Genomic DNA, 24,889 nt, shown 5'->3' on the forward strand with positions numbered 1-24,889 from the left:
CGGGAGAGGCACTCACTCGGGCGCGCTGCAGACTGCTGGCCCGGCGGGCGGGGGCCCCAGCAGCTCAGGACTCTGGAGAGCGGGAGGAGGCCCCGCCCCCATTGACGTAAGCAGGGTTTGTGTGCGTAGATGGAGGGGGCCGCCCCTGGCCTCTTTCCAAGCGGAGACCCTGGACGGAGTCCCGTGGAGCGAGTGGGCTTTTCCCGGGCACGGCCCGTGCCCCAGACCGCCCAGGTCCCCGTCGGGGTGGGCGGGGCAGTTCGGGGGCTTTGGTTTGTGGCCGTGCCACGCAGCGGGGGGGGGGAGGGTTGGAATCAACCCCGGGTGGATCAATCAGGGACCCTCCGCGGTGCCAAGGGAGCTAACTGCCCGGGAACGCCCATAGGTCCCTTTGAAGTGGACGCCCACGCCCCCCCCCTCCTTTCCCAGCCTGCCTTGCCTTCCAAACCGCCCTGGGGTTTCCCGCCTTTTCACATTCCACGGGTCCCTGGGCCTCGATTGCCCCCCGCCGGCTCCTCCTAGGCATTCCGGGACACTGGACGCTCTCTCCAGCGCCTCCACCTAGACCCCTCGCTGTCCTCGCCTCCGTTTCCCGCCTGCCCTTCCCCGACTCCTCCGTGCGCTGCTCTTGGCGTCCTTTCCCTACAGCAGTCCCAGAGCGCCACCCCCGAGGGCTTTGAGTTGCCTGGAGCCCAAGGCTCCGGCCAGAAACCTGAGGGGCCCGCGTCTGGACCCGCAGCTCACGCCTTTTGGGGCTTTTCTCCTGTGGAGCCTGAGGCCCGCACCTCCCCAGACAACCCCCGCCCCACCACCCCCCCCCCCAGCGCAAGTGCCCTGGAGATGCCCGCCCCAGGGGACAGGGTATCCCCTACTGTGGGGAAGGAGGTTCCCCGAAGCCAAGGAAGCAACACGGGGGGTGGACGATGAGGGGCACGTCTCCTTTCGCTGCGAACAGAGTGAGTCGAACCAGGGCAACACGCCCCCAACCGTCTCGGGCAGTGTTGTCTTTCGGCCACCCAGGTTTCTAAACCCACCACGGGGGTTCACGTGGGAACAGGCAGGGGGTCCGTATGGACTCGGAAACCACTGGGTCGAGGCCTTCGTTCGGGGACGGGTTTGCAAGTAAAGAACGTCTGCACATCTGCGCGTGACGGGAGGATGCTGGTGGCAGGGCGAGGTCAGTCACCCCATACTGGGAGGAGGGGTCAGAGAGAGACACGGAGGGGACTGGCCTTTGCTGGCGTACTGGGCACGTGTGTACACGTGGACATGGTCGAGAAAGCGGCTGGGCGGGTAGGTCCCTCCTGCCGGCTCAGAGGCTCTGACCTGCGGACACCCGCCCAGAGCAGGCACCTTGAAACCGAGGGCAACGTGTCCGTGACGCAGCGTTTTCGGGAGACCTGCAGGGGTCTCCCGGGGGCTTGACGCTGAGTCCCAGGCCCGGGCTCCGTCCCCCCTCCCCCGACCCCCCTCCCTCCCACGGTACCCCAACTGTCCCTGCCTCCCGCCCTCCCTCCCTCTCTCCCTTCACCCCCACTCTCTCCCTCCGCCCACACCCACTCCCGCCACCCACTCGCCCCCTCCCACCTTGCATCTCCCAACCTTTCCACCTTTTCACTCCCCTGTCTCCTGCTCCCCTCCCTCTGCTGCTCCTGGCGTAGGGAAGGAGTTCTCCTGGGTGGACTGCTGGAAGGGCGGGACCAGAAGACAGAAGAGCCAGACCCCAAAGCACCTGTGCAGGGCACGGGGTTTCCCTCTTGGGTCCACGGATGGTCCCTCTGAGGCAGCCTCTCGGTCACTGCCATGCAGGGATTACTTGAGGCTTCAGATAAGGGTGTCCCCCTGTTTGGGGGTGGGGCCCAGCTCTCGGGGGGGGGGGGGTTTGTCCCCAGAGTTGTTGGTAGACATCCCGGCGGGGTTCTCCCTCTTCCCACACACCAAACCCCCCCACCCCCGGCTTCCCCGAGCATCCCAGGCACGGGAGACCTGAATGTGCGCAGGGGGAGAAGGTGCCCTCCCTTCCTCTCCCTCTAAGCCCCAGGGCCTGGGGAGCCTGGCAGCATGTCGAGGAGGGCCTGGTAATCCTCCTCACTGAGGGGTGCTTCCAGGGTGGCCTCAACCCCTCGTCCCACGCAGGGGGCCCCGGGGAGACCAGGGCGTGTCCCGGGTGGCCGTGGCAGCCAGGATTTCCTCTAGGAGGCTGGGTGACCCGGGGAAGGCTGGGTGGGCCCCTGCGACGACAGGAGAGGACCCCGGGAAAGGACCCGGCGAGCCCGGGATGCCCAGGGGAGGCCAGGAGCGCGTCTTGGACGCTGGGTGAGCCTGGGAGGGCGAGGTGTGCCCGTTCACCGGCACAGGGCCCCAGGGAAGGCCCCGGCGTGGCGTGGATGCCGGTGGCAGCCGAGATTTGCTCTACGAGGCTGGGTGTGCCAGCGAGAGCTGCCTGTTGCACCGCGACGGCAGAGGGCCCCGGGGAAGGCCCCGGCGAGGCGGGGGCGCCCGCGGCCGCCAAGAGCTCGTCGAGGAGGCTGGGTGCGCCTGGCAGGGCAGGGTCCACCCCGTGGTCGGCAGCGGCCCCCGGGGAAGGCCCCGGCGAGGCGGGGGCGCCCGCGGCCGCCAAGAGCGCGTCGAGGAGGCTCGTCGGGCTTGGAAGGCTGCGGGGCTGGGGCTGTGGCTCTAGCGGAGGGGCCGCGCCTTCACCGTAGGGTGACCCCGGCCAGCGCGGGATGTGTGCCTCCGGCTGTGCGGGCGGCAGGATGGCCCCTTGCCCAGGCTGCCCGAGGGCCGTGCCGGCAGGGGAGCTCACGGCCCAGGGAACTGCTGCCTGGGCAGGAGGTGGTGGCTTCCCACTTGGCCGGAGAGCCACCGGGCTGGGCTGGACCAGGAAGATCATCAAGGGCTGGCCCACACAGACCCCAGGGGCAGTCCCGGGCACCCAGAAGGCGGGGGCCCCAAACGGAGCAGCTGGGGCCGCCGAGGGTGGCATGCTCTCCTGTGGCGGGGGAGGGGCGAAGGGAGGAGAGGTGCTCTGGACCGAGGGTGGGGTCCTTCGGTCCTCTGGAGCAGGAGGAGTCGTGGCTGCTGCGCCGCCGGGCCCGCTCGGGCTCTGCTGGGGGTGCCGAGCTCTTCGGTTTTGAAACCCATACCTAGGGGAGCAAAAAGGCAGACAGGCACGTCAGAAGTCGTGACCGTCCAGATCACCGTGCCGGCGCCTGCGCGGCGCCCATTCGACAGCCCGCCTGGCCGCCCGGCCTCTGGTCTGTCAGGCCCAGGGCGGCTCCCGCAGGGCCGTTTTCTGCAAACGCATCCCTCGGCCCCTGGGAGACGAGGGGGTTGCCCGCACGGGCCACAAGCGGCCCCAAACCCTCCACTCAGCCCGCCGGCTTTCGGCCCCTCCCCCATGCCGCGGCCCCGGCCCCGGCCCGGCCCCGGCCCCGGCCCCGGCCTGCGGGTATCCAGCTCCAAACGCTCGGCAGGGCTCAACCCTCCTGACTCCTGGGCCCTTGCGCTGGCGGGAGGACTTACCTGGATTCGAGGTTCTGGGATTCCCGTCTGACGAGCCAGTTCTTCCCTGGCGGCAATCCCCGGGAAGCGATCCCTCCTGAAGGCTTGCACAAGGATGCTTGTTTGGGAAGGAGAGACGACTGTCCTCTTTCTCCGGGCCTCTCGGGCCGAGTCTCCTGCCCACGAGAGAACGCACCGAGAGGAGGGGACGTTACGGCCCGTGGAACGGTCTCAGCACAGATACCCTAGACGGTGGGCAGGGGAGGGGGAGTCCCCCACACCTGAATCACCACAGGTGGCTCTGCAGCCAGGGCAGGGCTCGAAGGAATACAGCCACACATGGGCCGGGTGCCGGCATCCATCGTGGATGCGTGCGTGCGTGTCCCTGTGTGTGTCTTTCCTCCTCCGCCCTTGCCGCCGAGTGCCCTGAGGCACGCCCCTCGGCCAAGGTTGCCTGGGCAGCCGGAGCCTGAAGTTCCCGACGGGGGGCTGGGGAGGGGGTGCCAAGGAAGGGGACCCAGTGCTGCCCGCCCACGCGGACTGGGGGCGTCGCGCCCCGATCTGGGACACTGACGGGGCGGCAGCCACCGGACAGCCCTGCTTCCTCCTCTTCCCCGCGCCGCCACCCCACCTCACCCCAGCTCACCCCACCCCAGCCCCCTTGGTTTTTCTGGGCCTCCCGTGGCCACCCACCGGCAGAGGGACTTCTCTGGCAAGAGGGGAGGGTTCGGGGCCCCTCCTGGGGACTGGCTTTCGGGAGAGCGCTGGCTAAGTTACCTGGAGAGGAAGGCTGAGGTCGAGGCGGGCGCGACGGTGGTGCGGGCGTGGACGTCGGCCCCGCTTCCCCTTCTGGGTGCACGTGTTCAGGCGGCGATCGGCTCTGCTTGAACCGCCTTCTGCGTTGGTTTTGGAACCAGACCTAGGGGCAAACAGAGAGAATGCCTTCTGAGGAGAGAGGCCGCCAGTTGCTTCCAGCCGGCTCGGATCGGCATGGAGAGCCTGAAAGGGAGAACGGGGGCAGAGACACGGGGGCCTACCTGAACTCTGCTTTCGGCAATGCCGAGCTCCCGGGCCAGGCGTTCTCTGGTCGCTATCCCAGGGTAGGGGTTCTGTTGAAAGAGCGCTTGCAGGGCGTCCTTCTGGCTCAGCCTCAGAACGAGCCGCCTCCTTCGAGATCCTGTGGCGACCGGCCCTGTGCCAGAAGAGCAGGGAGGCGAAGTCTCAGAGCACACGGGGGAGGACTGGACGGCGGAGCCCACGCGTGCTCCCCTGTGCCTGAGCAAAGCCGGGAGCCCGGGGACGGGTGTGCATTTGGAAGTCGCTTGGCGACACCCCGACAGCCAGGCTGAGAGGCAAGGGTGGTGGGGGCATCCCCCACCCCCACCCCACGCCGGCAGGCAAGGAACACCAGCAAGCAGACAGGAAACCGGCCCCGGCCCCAAAGCAAAGGCGGCAAGAAATCCCACCCACCCACTGTGAAGACCACAACACCGCTGCGGTCCACTGCCGCGTGTTTCCACCCGTCTGGGGGGGGGAGGGGGCATGCCATGGAGACGTCTCAATGGGGCTGCTCCCAGATTTCCTTCCATGACGATGCCAGTGGGAGGGAGCCTGGCTTCGCGGGGCTGACACGAGCAGAGGCCGTGTTTGCCGTCACTAGGGGGAAGGGAAAGGAGGGAAAGGAGAGGGAAGGGAAGGAAGCCGAAGCGAAGCCCGAACCCCGGAACGCCTGACGGAAGGCAGGAGGCACTAGGCCCCTGTGCAGAGGAAGCCACTGAAGGCGGCAAAGCCACAGAGCTCCCGGGCTCCCGTTCCCACAGGAAGACGTGAAGATAAAGGGCCTCATCCCAGCACAGCACACGCTCCCACCCACCCCGCCCCCCGCAGCGCGCCCCTTGACACAACACCGTCTTCCCAGAAAAGAGAACGGAGAAGCCATCTGTGTGCCAAAGGAGCAAGACGAATGGACGATGCCCACCCCCCCCCCACTTGGGCACACCTGACGCCTGGGAACCGAGGGCCCGTCCGATGGGTCCCCACCGTTCTCGGGCGGGGGGGAGGTCGACACGTTGGCCGAGAACCCTTGCCCGGGCCACCCGCAAATCCCCTGAGACGGGATCCGACCCCAGGGACCCGGGGGCAAACGTACCGCTTGAGGTGCTGGAGGAGCCGGACGAAGCCATGGCGGGAGAGGCACTCACTCGGGCGCGCTGCAGACTGCTGGCCCGGCGGGCGGGGGCCCCAGCAGCTCAGGACTCTGGAGAGCGGGAGGAGGCCCCGCCCCCATTGACGTAAGCAGGGTTTGTGTGCGTAGATGGAGGGGGCCGCCCCTGGCCTCTTTCCAAGCGGAGACCCTGGACGGAGTCCCGTGGAGCGAGTGGGCTTTTCCCGGGCACGGCCCGTGCCCCAGACCGCCCAGGTCCCCGTCGGGGTGGGCGGGGCAGTTCGGGGGCTTTGGTTTGTGGCCGTGCCACGCAGCGGGGGGGGGGGGAGGGTTGGAATCAACCCCGGGTGGATCAATCAGGGACCCTCCGCGGTGCCAAGGGAGCTAACTGCCCGGGAACGCCCATAGGTCCCTTTGAAGTGGACGCCCACGCCCCCCCCCCCCCTTTCCCAGCCTGCCTTGCCTTCCAAACCGCCCTGGGGTTTCCCGCCTTTTCACATTCCACGGGTCCCTGGGCCTCGATTGCCCCCCGCCGGCTCCTCCTAGGCATTCCGGGACACTGGACGCTCTCTCCAGCGCCTCCACCTAGACCCCTCGCTGTCCTCGCCTCCGTTTCCCGCCTGCCCTTCCCCGACTCCTCCGTGCGCTGCTCTTGGCGTCCTTTCCCTACAGCAGTCCCAGAGCGCCACCCCCGAGGGCTTTGAGTTGCCTGGAGCCCAAGGCTCCGGCCAGAAACCTGAGGGGCCCGCGTCTGGACCCGCAGCTCACGCCTTTTGGGGCTTTTCTCCTGTGGAGCCTGAGGCCCGCACCTCCCCAGACAACCCCCGCCCCACCACCCCCCCCCCCCAGCGCAAGTGCCCTGGAGATGCCCGCCCCAGGGGACAGGGTATCCCCTACTGTGGGGAAGGAGGTTCCCCGAAGCCAAGGAAGCAACACGGGGGGTGGACGATGAGGGGCACGTCTCCTTTCGCTGCGAACAGAGTGAGTCGAACCAGGGCAACACGCCCCCAACCGTCTCGGGCAGTGTTGTCTTTCGGCCACCCAGGTTTCTAAACCCACCACGGGGGTTCACGTGGGAACAGGCAGGGGGTCCGTATGGACTCGGAAACCACTGGGTCGAGGCCTTCGTTCGGGGACGGGTTTGCAAGTAAAGAACGTCTGCACATCTGCGCGTGACGGGAGGATGCTGGTGGCAGGGCGAGGTCAGTCACCCCATACTGGGAGGAGGGGTCAGAGAGAGACACGGAGGGGACTGGCCTTTGCTGGCGTACTGGGCACGTGTGTACACGTGGACATGGTCGAGAAAGCGGCTGGGCGGGTAGGTCCCTCCTGCCGGCTCAGAGGCTCTGACCTGCGGACACCCGCCCAGAGCAGGCACCTTGAAACCGAGGGCAACGTGTCCGTGACGCAGCGTTTTCGGGAGACCTGCAGGGGTCTCCCGGGGGCTTGACGCTGAGTCCCAGGCGCGGGCTCCGCCCCCCCCCTCCCCCGACCCCCCCTCCCTCCCACGTTACCCCAACTGTCCCTGCCTCCCGCCCTCCCTCTCTCTCCCTTCACCCCCACTCTCTCCCTCCGCCCACACCCACTCCCGCCACCCACTCGCCCCCTCCCACCTTGCATCTCCCAACCTTTCCACCTTTTCACTCCCCCCGTCTCCTGCTCCCCCTCCCTCTGCTGCTCCTGGCGTAGGGAAGGAGTTCTCCTGGGTGGACTGCTGGAAGGGCGGGACCAGAAGACAGAAGAGCCAGACCCCAAAGCACCTGTGCAGGGCACGGGGGTTTCCCTCTTGGGTCCACGGATGGTCCCTCTGAGGCAGCCTCTCGGTCACTGCCATGCAGGGATTACTTGAGGCTTCAGATAAGGGTGTCCCCCTGTTTGGGGGTGGGGCCCAGCTCTCGGGGGGGGGGGGTTTGTCCCCAGAGTTGTTGGTAGACATCCCGGCGGGGTTCTCCCCTCTTCCCACACACCAAACCCCCCCACCCCCCGGCTTCCCCGAGCATCCCAGGCACGGAGACCTGAATGTGCGCAGGGGGAGAAGGTGCCCTCCCTTCCTCTCCCTCTAAGCCCCAGGGCCTGGGGAGCCTGGCAGCATGTCGAGGAGGGCCTGGTAATCCTCCTCACTGAGGGGTGCTTCCAGGGTGGCCTCAACCCCCTCGTCCCACGCAGGGGGCCCCGGGGGAGACCAGGGCGTGTCCCGGGTGGCCGTGGCAGCCAGGATTTCCTCTAGGAGGCTGGGTGACCCGGGGAAGGCTGGGTGGGCCCCTGCGACGACAGGAGAGGACCCCGGGAAAGGACCCGGCGAGCCCGGGATGCCCAGGGAGGCCAGGAGCGCGTCTTGGACGCTGGGTGAGCCTGGGAGGGCGAGGTGTGCCCGTTCACCGGCACAGGGCCCCAGGGAAGGCCCCGGCGTGGCGTGGATGCCGGTGGCAGCCGAGATTTGCTCTACGAGGCTGGGTGTGCCAGCGAGAGCTGCCTGTTGCACCGCGACGGCAGAGGGCCCCGGGGAAGGCCCCGGCGAGGCGGGGGCGCCCGCGGCCGCCAAGAGCTCGTCGAGGAGGCTGGGTGCGCCTGGCAGGGCAGGGTCCACCCCGTGGTCGGCAGCGGCCCCCGGGGAAGGCCCCGGCGAGGCGGGGGCGCCCGCGGCCGCCAAGAGCGCGTCGAGGAGGCTCGTCGGGCTTGGAAGGCTGCGGGGCTGGGGCTGTGGCTCTAGCGGAGGGGCCGCGCCTTCACCGTAGGGTGACCCCGGCCAGCGCGGGATGTGTGCCTCCGGCTGTGCGGGCGGCAGGATGGCCCCTTGCCCAGGCTGCCCGAGGGCCGTGCCGGCAGGGGAGCTCACGGCCCAGGGAACTGCTGCCTGGGCAGGAGGTGGTGGCTTCCCACTTGGCCGGAGAGCCACCGGGCTGGGCTGGACCAGGAAGATCATCAAGGGCTGGCCCACACAGACCCCAGGGGCAGTCCCGGGCACCCAGAAGGCGGGGGCCCCAAACGGAGCAGCTGGGGCCGCCGAGGGTGGCATGCTCTCCTGTGGCGGGGAGGGGCGAAGGGGAGGAGAGGTGCTCTGGACCGAGGGTGGGGTCCTTCGGTCCTCTGGAGCAGGAGGAGTCGTGGCTGCTGCGCCGCCGGGCCCGCTCGGGCTCTGCTGGGGGTGCCGAGCTCTTCGGTTTTGAAACCCATACCTAGGGGAGCAAAAGGCAGACAGGCACGTCAGAAGTCGTGACCGTCCAGATCACCGTGCCGGCGCCTGCGCGGCGCCCATTCGACAGCCCGCCTGGCCGCCCGGCCTCTGGTCTGTCAGGCCCAGGGCGGCTCCCGCAGGGCCGTTTTCTGCAAACGCATCCCTCGGCCCCTGGGAGACGAGGGGGGTTGCCCGCACGGGCCACAAGCGGCCCCAAACCCTCCACTCAGCCCGCCGGCTTTCGGCCCCCTCCCCCCATGCCGCAGCCCCGGCCCCGGCCCCGGCCCCGGCCCCGGCCCCGGCCTGCGGGTATCCAGCTCCAAACGCTCGGCAGGGCTCAACCCTCCTGACTCCTGGGCCCTTGCGCTGGCGGGAGGACTTACCTGGATTCGAGGTTCTGGGATTCCCGTCTGACGAGCCAGTTCTTCCCTGGCGGCAATCCCCGGGAAGCGATCCCTCCTGAAGGCTTGCACAAGGATGCTTGTTTGGGAAGGAGAGACGACTGTCCTCTTTCTCCGGGCCTCTCGGGCCGAGTCTCCTGCCCACGAGAGAACGCACCGAGAGGAGGGGACGTTACGGCCCGTGGAACGGTCTCAGCACAGATACCCTAGACGGTGGGCAGGGGAGGGGGAGTCCCCCACACCTGAATCACCACAGGTGGCTCTGCAGCCAGGGCAGGGCTCGAAGGAATACAGCCACACATGGGCCGGGTGCCGGCATCCATCGTGGATGCGTGCGTGCGTGTCCCTGTGTGTGTCTTTCCTCCTCCGCCCTTGCCGCCGAGTGCCCTGAGGCACGCCCCTCGGCCAAGGTTGCCTGGGCAGCCGGAGCCTGAAGTTCCCGACGGGGGGCTGGGGAGGGGGTGCCAAGGAAGGGGACCCAGTGCTGCCCGCCCACGCGGACTGGGGGCGTCGCGCCCCGATCTGGGACACTGACGGGGGCGGCAGCCACCGGACAGCCCTGCTTCCTCCTCTTCCCCGCGCCGCCACCCCACCTCACCCCAGCTCACCCCACCCCAGCCCCCTTGGTTTTTCTGGGCCTCCCGTGGCCACCCACCGGCAGAGGGACTTCTCTGGCAAGAGGGGAGGGTTCGGGGCCCCTCCTGGGGGACTGGCTTTCGGGAGAGCGCTGGCTAAGTTACCTGGAGAGGAAGGCTGAGGTCGAGGCGGGCGCGACGGTGGTGCGGGCGTGGACGTCGGCCCCGCTTCCCCTTCTGGGTGCACGTGTTCAGGCGGCGATCGGCTCTGCTTGAACCGCCTTCTGCGTTGGTTTTGGAACCAGACCTAGGGGCAAACAGAGAGAATGCCTTCTGAGGAGAGAGGCCGCCAGTTGCTTCCAGCCGGCTCGGATCGGCATGGAGAGCCTGAAAGGGAGAACGGGGGCAGAGACACGGGGGCCTACCTGAACTCTGCTTTCGGCAATGCCGAGCTCCCGGGCCAGGCGTTCTCTGGTCGCTATCCCAGGGTAGGGGTTCTGTTGAAAGAGCGCTTGCAGGGCGTCCTTCTGGCTCAGCCTCAGAACGAGCCGCCTCCTTCGAGATCCTGTGGCGACCGGCCCTGTGCCAGAAGAGCAGGGAGGGCGAAGTCTCAGAGCACACGGGGGAGGACTGGACGGCGGAGCCCACGCGTGCTCCCCTGTGCCTGAGCAAAGCCGGGAGCCCGGGGACGGGTGTGCATTTGGAAGTCGCTTGGCGACACCCCGACAGCCAGGCTGAGAGGCAAGGGTGGTGGGGCATCCCCACCCCACCCCACGCCGGCAGGCAAGGAACACCAGCAAGCAGACAGGAAACCGGCCCCGGCCCCAAAGCAAAGGCGGCAAGAAATCCCACCCACCCACGGTGAAGACCACAACACCGCTGCGGTCCACTGCCGCGTGTTTCCACCCGTCTGGGGGGGGGAGGGGGCATGCCATGGAGACGTCTCAATGGGGCTGCTCCCAGATTTCCTTCCATGACGATGCCAGTGGGAGGGAGCCTGGCTTCGCGGGGCTGACACGAGCAGAGGCCGTGTTTGCCGTCACTAGGGGGAAGGGAAAGGAGGGGAAAGGAGAGGGAAGGGAAGGAAGCCGAAGCGAAGCCCGAACCCCGGAACGCCTGACGGAAGGCAGGAGGCACTAGGCCCCTGTGCAGAGGAAGCCACTGAAGGCGGCAAAGCCACAGAGCTCCCGGGCTCCCGTTCCCACAGGAAGACGTGAAGATAAAGGGCCTCATCCCAGCACAGCACACGCTCCCACCCACCCCGCCCCCCGCAGCGCCCCTTGACACAACACCGTCTTCCCAGAAAAGAGAACGGAGAAGCCATGTGTGTGCCAAAGGAGCAAGACGAATGGACGATGCCCACCCCCCCCCCCACTTGGGCACACCTGACGCCTGGGAACCGAGGGCCCGTCCGATGGGTCCCCACCGTTCTCGGGCGGGGGGGAGGTCGACACGTTGGCCGAGAACCCTTGCCCGGGCCACCCGCAAATCCCCTGAGACGGGATCCGACCCCAGGGACCCGGGGGCAAACGTACCGCTTGAGGTGCTGGAGGAGCCGGACGAAGCCATGGCGGGAGAGGCACTCACTCGGGCGCGCTGCAGACTGCTGGCCCGGCGGGCGGGGGCCCCAGCAGCTCAGGACTCTGGAGAGCGGGAGGAGGCCCCGCCCCCATTGACGTAAGCAGGGTTTGTGTGCGTAGATGGAGGGGGCCGCCCCTGGCCTCTTTCCAAGCGGAGACCCTGGACGGAGTCCCGTGGAGCGAGTGGGCTTTTCCCGGGCACGGCCCGTGCCCCAGACCGCCCAGGTCCCCGTCGGGGTGGGCGGGGCAGTTCGGGGCTTTGGTTTGTGGCCGTGCCACGCAGCGGGGGGGGGGAGGGTTGGAATCAACCCCGGGTGGATCAATCAGGGACCCTCCGCGGTGCCAAGGGAGCTAACTGCCCGGGAACGCCCATAGGTCCCTTTGAAGTGGACGCCCACGCCCCCCCCTCCTTTCCCAGCCTGCCTTGCCTTCCAAACCGCCCTGGGGTTTCCCGCCTTTTCACATTCCACGGGTCCCTGGGCCTCGATTGCCCCCGCCGGCTCCTCCTAGGCATTCCGGGACACTGGACGCTCTCTCCAGCGCCTCCACCTAGACCCCTCGCTGTCCTCGCCTCCGTTTCCCGCCTGCCCTTCCCCGACTCCTCCGTGCGCTGCTCTTGGCGTCCTTTCCCTACAGCAGTCCCAGAGCGCCACCCCCGAGGGCTTTGAGTTGCCTGGAGCCCAAGGCTCCGGCCAGAAACCTGAGGGGCCCGCGTCTGGACCCGCAGCTCACGCCTTTTGGGGCTTTTTCTCCTGTGGAGCCTGAGGCCCGCACCTCCCCAGACAACCCCCGCCCCACCACCCCCCCCCCCAGCGCAAGTGCCCTGGAGATGCCCGCCCCAGGGGACAGGGTATCCCCTACTGTGGGGAAGGAGGTTCCCCGAAGCCAAGGAAGCAACACGGGGGGTGGACGATGAGGGGCACGTCTCCTTTCGCTGCGAACAGAGTGAGTCGAACCAGGGCAACACGCCCCCAACCGTCTCGGGCAGTGTTGTCTTTCGGCCACCCAGGTTTCTAAACCCACCACGGGGGTTCACGTGGGAACAGGCAGGGGGTCCGTATGGACTCGGAAACCACTGGGTCGAGGCCTTCGTTCGGGGACGGGTTTGCAAGTAAAGAACGTCTGCACATCTGCGCGTGACGGGAGGATGCTGGTGGCAGGGCGAGGTCAGTCACCCCATACTGGGAGGAGGGGTCAGAGAGAGACACGGAGGGACTGGCCTTTGCTGGCGTACTGGGCACGTGTGTACACGTGGACATGGTCGAGAAAGCGGCTGGGCGGGTAGGTCCCTCCTGCCGGCTCAGAGGCTCTGACCTGCGGACACCCGCCCAGAGCAGGCACCTTGAAACCGAGGGCAACGTGTCCGTGACGCAGCGTTTTCGGGAGACCTGCAGGGGTCTCCCGGGGGCTTGACGCTGAGTCCCAGGCGCGGGCTCCGCCCCCCCCCCCCCGACCCCCCTCCCTCCCACGTTACCCCAACTGTCCCTGCCTCCCGCCCTCCCTCTCTCTCCCTTCACCCCCACTCTCTCCCTCCGCCCACACCCACTCCCGCCACCCACTCGCCCCCTCCCACCTTGCATCTCCCAACCTTTCCACCTTTTCACTCCCCCCGTCTCCTGCTCCCCCTCCCTCTGCTGCTCCTGGCGTAGGGAAGGAGTTCTCCTGGGTGGACTGCTGGAAGGGCGGGACCAGAAGACAGAAGAGCCAGACCCCAAAGCACCTGTGCAGGGCACGGGGGTTTCCCTCTTGGGTCCACGGATGGTCCCTCTGAGGCAGCCTCTCGGTCACTGCCATGCAGGGATTACTTGAGGCTTCAGATAAGGGTGTCCCCCTGTTTGGGGGTGGGGCCCAGCTCTCGGGGGGGGGGGGGGGTTTGTCCCCAGAGTTGTTGGTAGACATCCCGGCGGGGTTCTCCCCTCTTCCCACACACCAAACCCCCCCACCCCCCGGCTTCCCCGAGCATCCCAGGCACGGAGACCTGAATGTGCGCAGGGGGAGAAGGTGCCCCCTCCCTTCCTCTCCCTCTAAGCCCCAGGGCCTGGGGAGCCTGGCAGCATGTCGAGGAGGGCCTGGTAATCCTCCTCACTGAGGGGTGCTTCCAGGGTGGCCTCAACCCCCTCGTCCCACGCAGGGGGCCCCGGGGGAGACCAGGGCGTGTCCCGGGTGGCCGTGGCAGCCAGGATTTCCTCTAGGAGGCTGGGTGACCCGGGGAAGGCTGGGTGGGCCCCTGCGACGACAGGAGAGGACCCCGGGAAAGGACCCGGCGAGCCCGGGATGCCCAGGGAGGCCAGGAGCGCGTCTTGGACGCTGGGTGAGCCTGGGAGGGCGAGGTGTGCCCGTTCACCGGCACAGGGCCCCAGGGAAGGCCCCGGCGTGGCGTGGATGCCGGTGGCAGCCGAGATTTGCTCTACGAGGCTGGGTGTGCCAGCGAGAGCTGCCTGTTGCACCGCGACGGCAGAGGGCCCCGGGGAAGGCCCCGGCGAGGCGGGGGCGCCCGCGGCCGCCAAGAGCTCGTCGAGGAGGCTGGGTGCGCCTGGCAGGGCAGGGTCCACCCCGTGGTCGGCAGCGGCCCCCGGGGAAGGCCCCGGCGAGGCGGGGGCGCCCGCGGCCGCCAAGAGCGCGTCGAGGAGGCTCGTCGGGCTTGGAAGGCTGCGGGGCTGGGGCTGTGGCTCTAGCGGAGGGGCCGCGCCTTCACCGTAGGGTGACCCCGGCCAGCGCGGGATGTGTGCCTCCGGCTGTGCGGGCGGCAGGATGGCCCCTTGCCCAGGCTGCCCGAGGGCCGTGCCGGCAGGGGAGCTCACGGCCCAGGGAACTGCTGCCTGGGCAGGAGGTGGTGGCTTCCCACTTGGCCGGAGAGCCACCGGGCTGGGCTGGACCAGGAAGATCATCAAGGGCTGGCCCACACAGACCCCAGGGGCAGTCCCGGGCACCCAGAAGGCGGGGGCCCCAAACGGAGCAGCTGGGGCCGCCGAGGGTGGCATGCTCTCCTGTGGCGGGGAGGGGCGAAGGGGAGGAGAGGTGCTCTGGACCGAGGGTGGGGTCCTTCGGTCCTCTGGAGCAGGAGGAGTCGTGGCTGCTGCGCCGCCGGGCCCGCTCGGGCTCTGCTGGGGGTGCCGAGCTCTTCGGTTTTGAAACCCATACCTAGGGGAGCAAAAAGGCAGACAGGCACGTCAGAAGTCGTGACCGTCCAGATCACCGTGCCGGCGCCTGCGCGGCGCCCATTCGACAGCCCGCCTGGCCGCCCGGCCTCTGGTCTGTCAGGCCCAGGGCGGCTCCCGCAGGGCCGTTTTCTGCAAACGCATCCCTCGGCCCCTGGGAGACGAGGGGGGTTGCCCGCACGGGCCACAAGCGGCCCCAAACCCTCCACTCAGCCCGCCGGCTTTCGGCCCCCTCCCCCCATGCCGCAGCCCCGGCCCCGGCCCCGGCCCCGGCCCCGGCCCCGGCCTGCGGGTATCCAGCTCCAAACGCTCGGCAGGGCTCAACCCTCCTGACTCCTGGGCCCTTGCGCTGGCGGGAGGACTTACCTGGATTCGAGGTTCTGGGATTCCCGTCTGACGAGCCAGTTCTTCCCTGGCGGCAATCCCCGGGAAGCGATCCCTCCTGAAGGCTTGCACAAGGATGCTTGTTTGGGAAGGAGAGACGACTGTCCTCTTTCTCCGGGCCTCTCGGGCCGAGTCTCCTGCCCACGAGAGAACGCACCGAGAGGAGGGGACGTTACGGCCCGTGGAACGGTCTCAGCACAGATACCCTAGACGGTGGGCAGGGGAGGGGGAGTCCCCCACACCTGAATCACCACAGGTGGCTCTGCAGCCAGGGCAGGGCTCGAAGGAATACAGCCACACATGGGCCGGGTGCCGGCATCCATCGTGGATGCGTGCGTGCGTGTCCCTGTGTGTGTCTTTCCTCCTCCGCCCTTGCCGCCGAGTGCCCTGAGGCACGCCCCTCGGCCAAGGTTGCCTGGGCAGCCGGAGCCTGAAGTTCCCGACGGGGGCTGGGGAGGGGGGTGCCAAGGAAGGGGACCCAGTGCTGCCCGCCCACGCGGACTGGGGGCGTCGCGCCCCGATCTGGGACACTGACGGGGGCGGCAGCCACCGGACAGCCCTGCTTCCTCCTCTTCCCCGCGCCGCCACCCCACCTCACCCCAGCTCACCCCACCCCAGCCCCCTTGGTTTTTCTGGGCCTCCCGTGGCCACCCACCGGCAGAGGGACTTCTCTGGCAAGAGGGGAGGGTTCGGGGCCCCTCCTGGGGGACTGGCTTTCGGGAGAGCGCTGGCTAAGTTACCTGGAGAGGAAGGCTGAGGTCGAGGCGGGCGCGACGGTGGTGCGGGCGTGGACGTCGGCCCCGCTTCCCCTTCTGGGTGCACGTGTTCAGGCGGCGATCGGCTCTGCTTGAACCGCCTTCTGCGTTGGTTTTGGAACCAGACCTAGGGGCAAACAGAGAGAATGCCTTCTGAGGAGAGAGGCCGCCAGTTGCTTCCAGCCGGCTCGGATCGGCATGGAGAGCCTGAAAGGGAGAACGGGGGCAGAGACACGGGGCCTACCTGAACTCTGCTTTCGGCAATGCCGAGCTCCCGGGCCAGGCGTTCTCTGGTCGCTATCCCAGGGTAGGGGTTCTGTTGAAAGAGCGCTTGCAGGGCGTCCTTCTGGCTCAGCCTCAGAACGAGCCGCCTCCTTCGAGATCCTGTGGCGACCGGCCCTGTGCCAGAAGAGCAGGGAGGGCGAAGTCTCAGAGCACACGGGGGAGGACTGGACGGCGGAGCCCACGCGTGCTCCCCTGTGCCTGAGCAAAGCCGGGAGCCCGGGGACGGGTGTGCATTTGGAAGTCGCTTGGCGACACCCCGACAGCCAGGCTGAGAGGCAAGGGTGGTGGGGGCATCCCCACCCCACCCCACGCCGGCAGGCAAGGAACACCAGCAAGCAGACAGGAAACCGGCCCCGGCCCCCAAAGCAAAGGCGGCAAGAAATCCCACCCACCCACTGTGAAGACCACAACACCGCTGCGGTCCACTGCCGCGTGTTTCCACCCGTCTGGGGGGGGGAGGGGGCATGCCATGGAGACGTCTCAATGGGGCTGCTCCCAGATTTCCTTCCATGACGATGCCAGTGGGAGGGAGCCTGGCTTCGCGGGGCTGACACGAGCAGAGGCCGTGTTTGCCGTCACTAGGGGGAAGGGAAAGGAGGGAAAGGAGAGGGAAGGGAAGGAAGCCGAAGCGAAGCCCGAACCCCGGAACGCCTGACGGAAGGCAGGAGGCACTAGGCCCCTGTGCAGAGGAAGCCACTGAAGGCGGCAAAGCCACAGAGCTCCCGGGCTCCCGTTCCCACAGGAAGACGTGAAGATAAAGGGCCTCATCCCAGCACAGCACACGCTCCCACCCACCCCGCCCCCCGCAGCGCGCCCCTTGACACAACACCGTCTTCCCAGAAAAGAGAACGGAGAAGCCATGTGTGTGCCAAAGGAGCAAGACGAATGGACGATGCCCACCCCCCCCCCACTTGGGCACACCTGACGCCTGGGAACCGAGGGCCCGTCCGATGGGTCCCCACCGTTCTCGGGCGGGGGGGAGGTCGACACGTTGGCCGAGAACCCTTGCCCGGGCCACCCGCAAATCCCCTGAGACGGGATCCGACCCCAGGGACCCGGGGGCAAACGTACCGCTTGAGGTGCTGGAGGAGCCGGACGAAGCCATGGCGGGAGAGGCACTCACTCGGGCGCGCTGCAGACTGCTGGCCCGGCGGGCGGGGGCCCCAGCAGCTCAGGACTCTGGAGAGCGGGAGGAGGCCCCGCCCCCATTGACGTAAGCAGGGTTTGTGTGCGTAGATGGAGGGGGCCGCCCCTGGCCTCTTTCCAAGCGGAGACCCTGGACGGAGTCCCGTGGAGCGAGTGGGCTTTTCCCGGGCACGGCCCGTGCCCCAGACCGCCCAGGTCCCCGTCGGGGTGGGCGGGGCAGTTCGGGGCTTTGGTTTGTGGCCGTGCCACGCAGCGGGGGGGGGAGGGTTGGAATCAACCCCGGGTGGATCAATCAGGGACCCTCCGCGGTGCCAAGGGAGCTAACTGCCCGGGAACGCCCATAGGTCCCTTTGAAGTGGACGCCCACGCCCCCCCCCTCCTTTCCCAGCCTGCCTTGCCTTCCAAACCGCCCTGGGGTTTCCCGCCTTTACACATTCCACGGGTCCCTGGGCCTCGATTGCCCCCCGCCGGCTCCTCCTAGGCATTCCGGGACACTGGACGCTCTCTCCAGCGCCTCCACCTAGACCCCTCGCTGTCCTCGCCTCCGTTTCCCGCCTGCCCTTCCCCGACTCCTCCGTGCGCTGCTCTTGGCGTCCTTTCCTACAGCAGTCCCAGAGCGCCACCCCCGAGGGCTTTGAGTTGCCTGGAGCCCAAGGCTCCGGCCAGAAACCTGAGGGGCCCGCGTCTGGACCCGCAGCTCACGCCTTTTGGGGCTTTTCTCCTGTGGAGCCTGAGGCCCGCACCTCCCCAGACAACCCCCGCCCCACCACCCCCCCCCCCAGCGCAAGTGCCCTGGAGATGCCCGCCCCAGGGGACAGGGTATCCCCTACTGTGGGGAAGGAGGTTCCCCGAAGCCAAGGAAGCAACACGGGGGGTGGACGATGAGGGGCACGTCTCCTTTCGCTGCGAACAGAGTGAGTCGAACCAGGGCAACACGCCCCCAACCGTCTCGGGCAGTGTTGTCTTTCGGCCACCCAGGTTTCTAAACCCACCACGGGGGTTCACGTGGGAACAGGCAGGGGGTCCGTATGGACTCCGGAAACCACTGGGTCGAGGCCTTCGTTCGGGGACGGGTTTGCAAGTAAAGAACGTCTGCACATCTGCGCGTGACGGGAGGATGCTGGTGGCAGGGCGAGGTCAGTCACCCCATACTGGGAGGAGGGGTCAGAGAGAGACACGGAGGGGACTGGCCTTTGCTGGCGTACTGGGCACGTGTGTACACGTGGACATGGTCGAGAAAGCGGCTGGGCGGGTAGGTCCCTCCTGCCGGCTCAGAGGCTCTGACCTGCGGACACCCGCCCAGAGCAGGCACCTTGAAACCGAGGGCAACGTGTCCGTGACGCAGCGTTTTCGGGAGACCTGCAGGGGTCTCCCGGGGGCTTGACGCTGAGTCCCAGGCGCGGGCTCCGCCCCCCCTCCCCCGACCCCCCCTCCCTCCCACGTTACCCCAACTGTCCCTGCCTCCCGCCCTCCCTCTCTCTCCCTTCACCCCCACTCTCTCCCTCCGCCCACACCCACTCCCGCCACCCACTCGCCCCCCCCCACCTTGCATCTCCCAACCTTTCCACCTTTTCACTCCCCCCCTCTCCTGCTCCCCTCCCTCTGCTGCTCCTGGCGTAGGGAAGGAGTTCTCCTGGGTGGACTGCTGGAAGGGCGGGACCAGAAGACAGAAGAGCCAGACCCCAAAGCACCTGTGCAGGGCACGGGGGTTTCCCTCTTGGGTCCACGGATGGTCCCTCTGAGGCAGCCTCTCGGTCACTGCCATGCAGGGATTACTTGAGGCTTCAGATAAGGGTGTCCCCCTGTTTGGGGGTGGGGCCCAGCTCTCGGGGGGGGGGGGGGTTTGTCCCCAGAGTTGTTGGTAGACATCCCGGCGGGGTTCTCCCCTCTTCCCACACACCAAACCCCCCCACCCCCCGGCTTCCCCGAGCATCCCAGGCACGGAGACCTGAATGTGCGCAGGGGGAGAAGGTGCCCCCTCCCTTCCTCTCCCTCTAAGCCCCAGGGCCTGGGGAGCCTGGCAGCATGTCGAGGAGGGCCTGGTAATCCTCCTCACTGAGGGGTGCTTCCAGGGTGGCCTCAACCCCCTCGTCCCACGCAGGGGGCCCCGGGGGAGACCAGGGCGTGTCCCGGGTGGCCGTGGCAGCCAGGATTTCCTCTAGGAGGCTGGGTGACCCGGGGAAGGCTGGGTGGGCCCCTGCGACGACAGGAGAGGACCCCGGGAAAGGACCCGGCGAGCCCGGGATGCCCAGGGAGGCCAGGAGCGCGTCTTGGACGCTGGGTGAGCCTGGGAGGGCGAGGTGTGCCCGTTCACCGGCACAGGGCCCCAGGGAAGGCCCCGGCGTGGCGTGGATGCCGGTGGCAGCCGAGATTTGCTCTACGAGGCTGGGTGTGCCAGCGAGAGCTGCCTGTTGCACCGCGACGGCAGAGGGCCCCGGGGAAGGCCCCGGCGAGGCGGGGGCGCCCGCGGCCGCCAAGAGCTCGTCGAGGAGGCTGGGTGCGCCTGGCAGGGCAGGGTCCACCCCGTGGTCGGCAGCGGCCCCGGGGAAGGCCCCCGGCGAGGCGGGGGCGCCCGCGGCCGCCAAGAGCGCGTCGAGGAGGCTCGTCGGGCTTGGAAGGCTGCGGGGCTGGGGCTGTGGCTCTAGCGGAGGGGCCGCGCCTTCACCGTAGGGTGACCCCGGCCAGCGCGGGATGTGTGCCTCCGGCTGTGCGGGCGGCAGGATGGCCCCTTGCCCAGGCTGCCCGAGGGCCGTGCCGGCAGGGGAGCTCACGGCCCAGGGAACTGCTGCCTGGGCAGGAGGTGGTGGCTTCCCACTTGGCCGGAGAGCCACCGGGCTGGGCTGGACCAGGAAGATCATCAAGGGCTGGCCCACACAGACCCCAGGGGCAGTCCCGGGCACCCAGAAGGCGGGGGCCCCAAACGGAGCAGCTGGGGCCGCCGAGGGTGGCATGCTCTCCTGTGGCGGGGAGGGGCGAAGGGGAGGAGAGGTGCTCTGGACCGAGGGTGGGGTCCTTCGGTCCTCTGGAGCAGGAGGAGTCGTGGCTGCTGCGCCGCCGGGCCCGCTCGGGCTCTGCTGGGGGTGCCGAGCTCTTCGGTTTTGAAACCCATACCTAGGGGAGCAAAAAGGCAGACAGGCACGTCAGAAGTCGTGACCGTCCAGATCACCGTGCCGGCGCCTGCGCGGCGCCCATTCGACAGCCCGCCTGGCCGCCCGGCCTCTGGTCTGTCAGGCCCAGGGCGGCTCCCGCAGGGCCGTTTTCTGCAAACGCATCCCTCGGCCCCTGGGAGACGAGGGGGGTTGCCCGCACGGGCCACAAGCGGCCCCAAACCCTCCACTCAGCCCGCCGGCTTTCGGCCCCCTCCCCCCATGCCGCAGCCCCGGCCCCGGCCCCGGCCCCGGCCCCGGCCCCGGCCCCGGCCTGCGGGTATCCAGCTCCAAACGCTCGGCAGGGCTCAACCCTCCTGACTCCTGGGCCCTTGCGCTGGCGGGAGGACTTACCTGGATTCGAGGTTCTGGGATTCCCGTCTGACGAGCCAGTTCTTCCCTGGCGGCAATCCCCGGGAAGCGATCCCTCCTGAAGGCTTGCACAAGGATGCTTGTTTGGGAAGGAGAGACGACTGTCCTCTTTCTCCGGGCCTCTCGGGCCGAGTCTCCTGCCGACGAGAGAACGCACCGAGAGGAGGGGACGTTACGGCCCGTGGAACGGTCTCAGCACAGATACCCTAGACGGTGGGCAGGGGAGGGGGAGTCCCCCACACCTGAATCACCACAGGTGGCTCTGCAGCCAGGGCAGGGCTCGAAGGAATACAGCCACACATGGGCCGGGTGCCGGCATCCATCGTGGATGCGTGCGTGCGTGTCCCTGTGTGTGTCTTTCCTCCTCCGCCCTTGCCGCCGAGTGCCCTGAGGCACGCCCCTCGGCCAAGGTTGCCTGGGCAGCCGGAGCCTGAAGTTCCCGACGGGGGCTGGGGAGGGGGTGCCAAGGAAGGGGGACCCAGTGCTGCCCGCCCACGCGGACTGGGGGCGTCGCGCCCCGATCTGGGACACTGACGGGGGCGGCAGCCACCGGACAGCCCTGCTTCCTCCTCTTCCCCGCGCCGCCACCCCACCTCACCCCAGCTCACCCCACCCCAGCCCCCTTGGTTTTTCTGGGCCTCCCGTGGCCACCCACCGGCAGAGGGACTTCTCTGGCAAGAGGGGAGGGTTCGGGGCCCCTCCTGGGGGACTGGCTTTCGGGAGAGCGCTGGCTAAGTTACCTGGAGAGGAAGGCTGAGGTCGAGGCGGGCGCGACGGTGGTGCGGGCGTGGACGTCGGCCCCGCTTCCCCTTCTGGGTGCACGTGTTCAGGCGGCGATCGGCTCTGCTTGAACCGCCTTCTGCGTTGGTTTTGGAACCAGACCTAGGGGCAAACAGAGAGAATGCCTTCTGAGGAGAGAGGCCGCCAGTTGCTTCCAGCCGGCTCGGATCGGCATGGAGAGCCTGAAAGGGAGAACGGGGGCAGAGACACGGGGGCCTACCTGAACTCTGCTTTCGGCAATGCCGAGCTCCCGGGCCAGGCGTTCTCTGGTCGCTATCCCAGGGTAGGGGTTCTGTTGAAAGAGCGCTTGCAGGGCGTCCTTCTGGCTCAGCCTCAGAACGAGCCGCCTCCTTCGAGATCCTGTGGCGACCGGCCCTGTGCCAGAAGAGCAGGGAGGGCGAAGTCTCAGAGCACACGGGGGAGGACTGGACGGCGGAGCCCACGCGTGCTCCCCTGTGCCTGAGCAAAGCCGGGAGCCCGGGGACGGGTGTGCATTTGGAAGTCGCTTGGCGACACCCCGACAGCCAGGCTGAGAGGCAAGGGTGGTGGGGGCATCCCCCACCCCCACCCCACGCCGGCAGGCAAGGAACACCAGCAAGCAGACAGGAAACCGGCCCCGGCCCCAAAGCAAAGGCGGCAAGAAATCCCACCCACCCACTGTGAAGACCACAACACCGCTGCGGTCCACTGCCGCGTGTTTCCACCCGTCTGGGGGGGGGAGGGGGCATGCCATGGAGACGTCTCAATGGGGCTGCTCCCAGATTTCCTTCCATGACGATGCCAGTGGGAGGGAGCCTGGCTTCGCGGGGCTGACACGAGCAGAGGCCGTGTTTGCCGTCACTAGGGGGAAGGGAAAGGAGGGGAAAGGAGAGGGAAGGGAAGGAAGCCGAAGCGAAGCCCGAACCCCGGAACGCCTGACGGAAGGCAGGAGGCACTAGGCCCCTGTGCAGAGGAAGCCACTGAAGGCGGCAAAGCCACAGAGCTCCCGGGCTCCCGTTCCCACAGGAAGACGTGAAGATAAAGGGCCTCATCCCAGCACAGCACACGCTCCCACCCACCCCGCCCCCCGCAGCGCGCCCCTTGACACAACACCGTCTTCCCAGAAAAGAGAACGGAGAAGCCATGTGTGTGCCAAAGGAGCAAGACGAATGGACGATGCCCACCCCCCCCCACTTGGGCACACCTGACGCCTGGGAACCGAGGGCCCGTCCGATGGGTCCCCACCGTTCTCGGGCGGGGGGGAGGTCGACACGTTGGCCGAGAACCCTTGCCCGGGCCACCCGCAAATCCCCTGAGACGGGATCCGACCCCAGGGACCCGGGGGCAAACGTACCGCTTGAGGTGCTGGAGGAGCCGGACGAAGCCATGGCGGGAGAGGCACTCACTCGGGCGCGCTGCAGACTGCTGGCCCGGCGGGCGGGGGCCCCAGCAGCTCAGGACTCTGGAGAGCGGGAGGAGGCCCCGCCCCCATTGACGTAAGCAGGGTTTGTGTGCGTAGATGGAGGGGGCCGCCCTGGCCTCTTTCCAAGCGGGAGACCCTGGACGGAGTCCCGTGGAGCGAGTGGGCTTTTCCCGGGCACGGCCCGTGCCCCAGACCGCCCAGGTCCCCGTCGGGGTGGGCGGGGCAGTTCGGGGCTTTGGTTTGTGGCCGTGCCACGCAGCGGGGGGGGGAGGGTTGGAATCAACCCCGGGTGGATCAATCAGGGACCCTCCGCGGTGCCAAGGGAGCTAACTGCCCGGGAACGCCCATAGGTCCCTTTGAAGTGGACGCCCACGCCCCCCCCCTCCTTTCCCAGCCTGCCTTGCCTTCCAAACCGCCCTGGGGTTTCCCGCCTTTTCACATTCCACGGGTCCCTGGGCCTCGATTGCCCCCCGCCGGCTCCTCCGAGGCATTCCGGGACGCTGGACGCTCTCTCCAGCGCCTCCACCTAGATCCCTCGCTGTCCTCGCCTCCGTTTCCCGCCTGCCCTTCCCCGACTCCTCCGTGCGCTGCTCTTGGCGTCCTTTCCCTACAGCAGTCCCAGAGCGCCACCCCCGAGGGCTTTGAGTTGCCTGGAGCCCAAGGCTCCGGCCAGAAACCTGAGGGGCCCGCGTCTGGACCCGCAGCTCACGCCTTTTGGGGCTTTTTCTCCTGTGGAGCCTGAGGCCCGCACCTCCCCAGACAACCCCCGCCCCACCACCCCCCCCCCCAGCGCAAGTGCCCTGGAGATGCCCGCCCCAGGGGACAGGGTACCCCCTACTGTGGGGAAGGAGGTTCCCCGAAGCCAAGGAAGCAACACGGGGGTGGACGATGAGGGGCACGTCTCCTTTCGCTGCGAACAGAGTGAGTCGAACCAGGGCAACACGCCCCCAACCGTCTCGGGCAGTGTTGTCTTTCGGCCACCCAGGTTTCTAAACCCACCACGGGGGTTCACATGGGAACAGGCAGGGGGTCCGTATGGACTCGGAAACCACTGGGTCGAGGCCTTCGTTCGGGGACGGGTTTGCAAGTAAAGAACGTCTGCACATCTGCGCGTGACGGGAGGATGCTGGTGGCAGGGCGAGGTCAGTCACCCCATACTGGGAGGAGGGGTCAGAGAGAGACACGGAGGGGACTGGCCTTTGCTGGCGTACTGGGCACGTGTGTACACGTGGACATGGTCGAGAAAGCGGCTGGGCGGGTAGGTCCCTCCTGCCGGCTCAGAGGCTCTGACCTGCGGACACCCGCCCAGAGCAGGCACCTTGAAACCGAGGGCAACGTGTCCGTGACGCAGCGTTTTCGGGAGACCTGCAGGGGTCTCCCGGGGGCTTGACGCTGAGTCCCAGGCGCGGGCTCCGCCCCCCCTCCCCTCCCCCGACCCCCCCTCCCTCCCACGGTACCCCAACTGTCCCTGCCTCCCGCCCTCCCTCTCTCTCCCTCTCTCCCTTCACCCCCACTCTCTCCCTCCGCCCACACCCACTCCCGCCACCCACTCGCCCCTCCCACCTTGCATCTCCCAACCTTTCCACCTTTTCACTCCCCTGTCTCCCGCTCCCCCTCCCTCTGCTGCTCCTGGCGTAGGGAAGGAGTTCTCCTGGGTGGACTGCTGGAAGGGCGGGACCAGAAGACAGAAGAGCCAGACCCCAAAGCACCTGTGCAGGGCACGGGGGTTTCCCTCTTGGGTCCACGGATGGTCCCTCTGAGGCAGCCTCTCGGTCACTGCCATGCAGGGATTACTTGAGGCTTCAGATAAGGGTGTCCCCCTGTTTGGGGGTTGGCCCAGCTTCCCAAAGGTCCAGCTCTAGGGTTTGTCCCCAGAGTTGTTGGTAGACATCCGGGCGGAATTCTCTCCTCTTCCCACACACCTAACCTCCCCCCCACCCCCGCTTCCCGGAGCATCCCTGACAAGGTATCCTGAACGTGGACAGGGGGAGAAGGTGCCCCCTCCCTTCCTCTCCCTCTAAGCCCCAGGGCCTGGGGAGCCTGGCAGCTTGTCGAGGAGGGC

The 24,889-nt window shown here is 68.2% G+C and overlaps 1 protein-coding gene across 1 annotated transcript; it reads right to left on the reverse strand.

Moving 5' to 3' along the window:
* Nucleotides 1-2,115: 2,115 nt before the first annotated feature.
* On the reverse strand, nt 2,116-22,792 carry LOC121816108 (proline-rich protein 36-like). The gene is made up of 29 exons (XM_060396676.1): nt 22,759-22,792; nt 22,080-22,133; nt 21,646-21,800; nt 21,386-21,527; nt 20,628-20,782; nt 20,294-20,409; nt 19,698-20,238; nt 19,136-19,535; nt 16,374-16,427; nt 15,941-16,095; nt 15,682-15,823; nt 14,924-15,078; nt 14,596-14,711; nt 14,000-14,540; nt 13,438-13,837; nt 10,676-10,729; nt 10,245-10,399; nt 9,985-10,126; nt 9,227-9,381; nt 8,899-9,014; nt 8,304-8,844; nt 7,742-8,141; nt 4,975-5,028; nt 4,542-4,696; nt 4,282-4,423; nt 3,526-3,680; nt 3,202-3,317; nt 2,606-3,146; nt 2,116-2,322 (listed from the first exon to the last, which is right to left on the reverse strand). The coding sequence occupies exons 1-29, from the start codon at nt 22,790-22,792 to the stop codon at nt 2,116-2,118; spliced, it is 6,093 nt and encodes a 2,030-aa protein (XP_060252659.1).
* Between the last annotated feature and the right edge of the window lie 2,097 nt (nt 22,793-24,889).

Source organism: Ovis aries, chromosome 12 (assembly GCF_016772045.2).
Source record: "Ovis aries strain OAR_USU_Benz2616 breed Rambouillet chromosome 12, ARS-UI_Ramb_v3.0, whole genome shotgun sequence".
NCBI lineage: Eukaryota > Metazoa > Chordata > Mammalia > Artiodactyla > Bovidae > Ovis > Ovis aries.

Bases quoted from the DNA above. Each gene is read 5' to 3' on its own strand.
- LOC121816108 (XM_060396676.1), bottom strand. From the start codon at position 22,792: ATGGCTTCGTCCGGCTCCTCCAGCACCTCAAGCG. The intron at 22,134-22,758 runs GTACGTTTGCCC...TCCCCCCCCCAG, and splicing joins CTCCTCCAGCACCTCAAGCG to ACGGGTGGAAACACGCGGCA. The intron at 21,801-22,079 runs GTGGGTGGGATT...CTTCTGGCACAG, and splicing joins TGTTGTGGTCTTCACAGTGG to GGCCGGTCGCCACAGGATCT.